At 39.3% G+C, this 3,228-nt stretch overlaps 1 protein-coding gene across 1 annotated transcript; it reads right to left on the reverse strand.

The window, feature by feature from the left end:
* Positions 1 to 488: 488 nt before the first annotated feature.
* On the reverse strand, positions 489 to 2,386 carry Prr32 (proline rich 32). Its single transcript, XM_057761193.1, has 2 exons — positions 2,260 to 2,386; positions 489 to 1,445 (listed from the first exon to the last, which is right to left on the reverse strand). The coding sequence occupies exons 1-2, from the start codon at positions 2,277 to 2,279 to the stop codon at positions 617 to 619; spliced, it is 849 nt and encodes a 282-aa protein (XP_057617176.1). The 5' UTR covers positions 2,280 to 2,386; the 3' UTR covers positions 489 to 616.
* Positions 2,387 to 3,228: the final 842 nt, after the last annotated feature.

Genomic DNA, 3,228 nt, shown 5'->3' on the forward strand with positions numbered 1-3,228 from the left:
GATCTGCCTTCAAGTGGAATCTCTGCACTAGGACTTCCCCATCCTCACTTTCCTGATTGCATTCTTGTTTAGCCTGATTTTTCTTTTACTTGACTAGCTTTTTTTTTTTTTTTATTTTGCTCTGTGCAGGCAGAGTGTAGGATGGATTTAAATTGGATAAGATGCACACTGTTCGTGCATGTTTCCTGATTCCACGGATTCCAGCCTGCCTGTGTAACACATCTTAAAGCACTCGCCTTAATTTTATCAGCCATCCTATCTTTAGGCATGTAGAAATTACCAGATCTAGAACTGGCCTAAACAAGGTCCCAGTTGGTCCTTTCAACATTCATATTGAAGGTCCAGTCAGTAGCAAACAGTGGTAATGATTCAAGTGAGCTATGTAGGAAACACTGTTACATATCTGAAATATAGAAACCAAAATCTGTGGTTTGGAACTTAAAACAGACACAACATTTAAAATTTTGCAATCTTTATTAAATCTCTGAACACATAAGGCACATTAGTGCTAAACCAAGTGTAAGAGAGTAGGGAATTTCATATATGATGAAAACATTAGTAGCTTTCAAGCTCTTTTTCCAACCCCTTTCTTTCCCATTTACTTCTTGCAAACACTCTAGTTTAAGTATGGAGGAGGGTGCCTTACTCTAGTGTTATAATGAAAAAAATAAGGCAGAGGAGGACCAAATCCTAGGGGAGAAGCAAAAGGAGTAGGCATCACAGGAAATGGACTGAATGCTGGAGGTTGAGGTGGCATGAAGCAATGAGCAGTAGAGCAAGGTAAGCCTGGAACATTGGTTGACAAATGGAGAGGTCTCTGCAGCCAGTTATCCATAGGGTGCCTTGGGCTTCCCAGTGGGAAAGAAACACGAGCCAAGTTGCCCTTGTATGACCTTCTACCATTTCCTGGAGTCACTTCCATCATTATCCCTGATCTAAGGGTGGGGACATATGGAGGACCCCGTGTCTGTGGGCCCCTTGGTGGAAAGAACTCTTGAAATCTAGGCACAGGCATATATTGCTTTGAGCTATTGGCACTTCTCTCAAGAACCCCACTACCATCTCTTGGGCCTCTGATCATCAGTGTCATCGGGCTTCCAGAGATTTCCTGGGACATATTAATAGAATCATGTCCCTTCTTGCTCTGACTCTCCAGGCCCTCTGAGCTGTTTACTTCTGCTGTTGCTAGGGACTCTTCCTCAATAGCAGGTGTTAGTGTAAAAGGGTATCTCCGAGCTCTTGGATTTTCAGGAATGCGGACTCCTGCTCTTGCCACTGTGAACGGGGGTCTCAGGGAGACAGGAGGGTGGCCCCAGATATCTGCATCATCTTCATCATCCTTCAGCATGTAATTCAGACACCGGAGGGGCACATTGTGACAAGTCTCCCTGCTTCCATTTTTGTCCACAGGTACCATTATGGATGAACGGCTATGCCCTTCAAGCCTTGTAAAACCAGAAATGAAAATTTAAATAAAATGGAAATGCTTTCCCCAGTAAATATTTCAAGCGCGTGATTAAATTCCTGGAACATACAGGGAATAAAGGGATACAGGCTTTTTTACTCCGTGAAGTCAAACAAATACTTTCTTAGCCTACTATAACCCACCACATCCCCAGAAGTCCTGTTAGAACCTGAGTACATGGTATCCAATAATTGCTGCCCTGTGCGCCTTTCAATTCTTTATCAGTCAAAGGTAGTAAAAAAAAAAAAAAGTGCCTATATGGTCTAGACGGCTTCCTAGTTGACTTAAAACAGCAGCTCTTTCAAGTCCTTGTAAGATCTTTTAACCCAAAAGCCCAGAATTCTGACTCTGGCAGAAATGTTATGAGAAGTCTCTGGAGAGTGGGGGCAGAGACATGGCATTGCTTTCTTTCACAGAAGTCATAGAAAGTTTAGTCATTCTTTTTAAACATTCTTTTTTTTTCCTTTATGCACTGCATATTCAAACCAAATTTTCTTAAAACTTTCTTCTCCTTTAACCTGTATCAGAATCTGTTAGAGTAATAATTTCCTCATGGCTTAGATCTACACGTAGAGCTTTGTAACTTTTATTTCAGACTTACCTTTAAAATCATTAATGCTTTATGCTTTTAAAATCAGTACTCTTGTGTACAATTACATTCTTTTACTTTTGCCTGTAATCCCCACCAGTACCACGTTCAACCCTCTTGTCCCTGCCCTAGTAATACAGTAATAACATTCAAATAATCTTTTGTTTTCAAATTTAAACTGAGTTATACTCAGTTTCATACTTACCCATTCTCAGTACAAGCCATGTGGAAATGAGATCAAGACCGCCTTCATGAAGTGGTATAGCAAACCAGCTGAACACCCACACTAGCCGACTAGTCTGGAGAACTGATTCTTTCTTCTGCCTCAGAGAGGTTTGGCAACTGGAATGAAGGCAGGAACCAACTGCTTTATTTTAAACCCAGAGTTCTACTAATGAAGTCATCAGTTGCTAGGCAAAGGAGGCGGACAACAGAGAGGGGGAAGGGATAAATCTGTATACTCCTTTGAAGCTAAATGTGGAACTGCCTTTGGCACAGTAACAGTTGGACAAGAAAGACATTTCCTAAATCAAGATTGCTGCAGACCAGTTGGAAAGACAAACTATTTCAAGCAGATTTACAAGTCATGGAGGCACAATCCATTTTCCTTCTTTGAAAATTCTTATTGTTTTAATTTTATTTTACATTTTTTTGTTTTGTTTGTTTGGTGAGGCATTATCTTTTGTCCAAAACTATTTCGGAACATTCTCTCTAGAAGAGAGTTTTTAAGTATCCTCATCCATGTGTAAACACATATTTTATTTGTTAATTATTATTACTTTGTATTATGCTCAATGCTCAATATTCAATTTGAGCACTCTGCTTGGGGAGTCATATTAATATTAGAAGAAATAGTGATTAGTGAGTCAAATTGTCAATTTATGTCAATAATAATAAAGCAAAAAATGACATTATGAAAATCCCCCATGAGAGTTACTGTGTCTTTTGATTTTGTCTAATTTATAGTTCTTTTCTTCATAATGTCTTCTATCTTATTAGCTGTATATTTGAGGGTGATTGCACATAGGTGTCTGTATGACTGTCTTTCCTGTAATGGAGCTATAGAAGTATTAAAGTATGGAGATGGGATAAATGCCATAAGGAGAATCATTGTTTTCTGAATATTTGATAACATCTTGCTTTGCTACTCTTTTACAGGTGTTGCTTTTGTGTC

This window comes from Chionomys nivalis, unplaced genomic scaffold (assembly GCF_950005125.1).
Source record: "Chionomys nivalis unplaced genomic scaffold, mChiNiv1.1 scaffold_138, whole genome shotgun sequence".
In the NCBI taxonomy this organism is placed as follows: Eukaryota; Metazoa; Chordata; class Mammalia; order Rodentia; family Cricetidae; genus Chionomys; species Chionomys nivalis.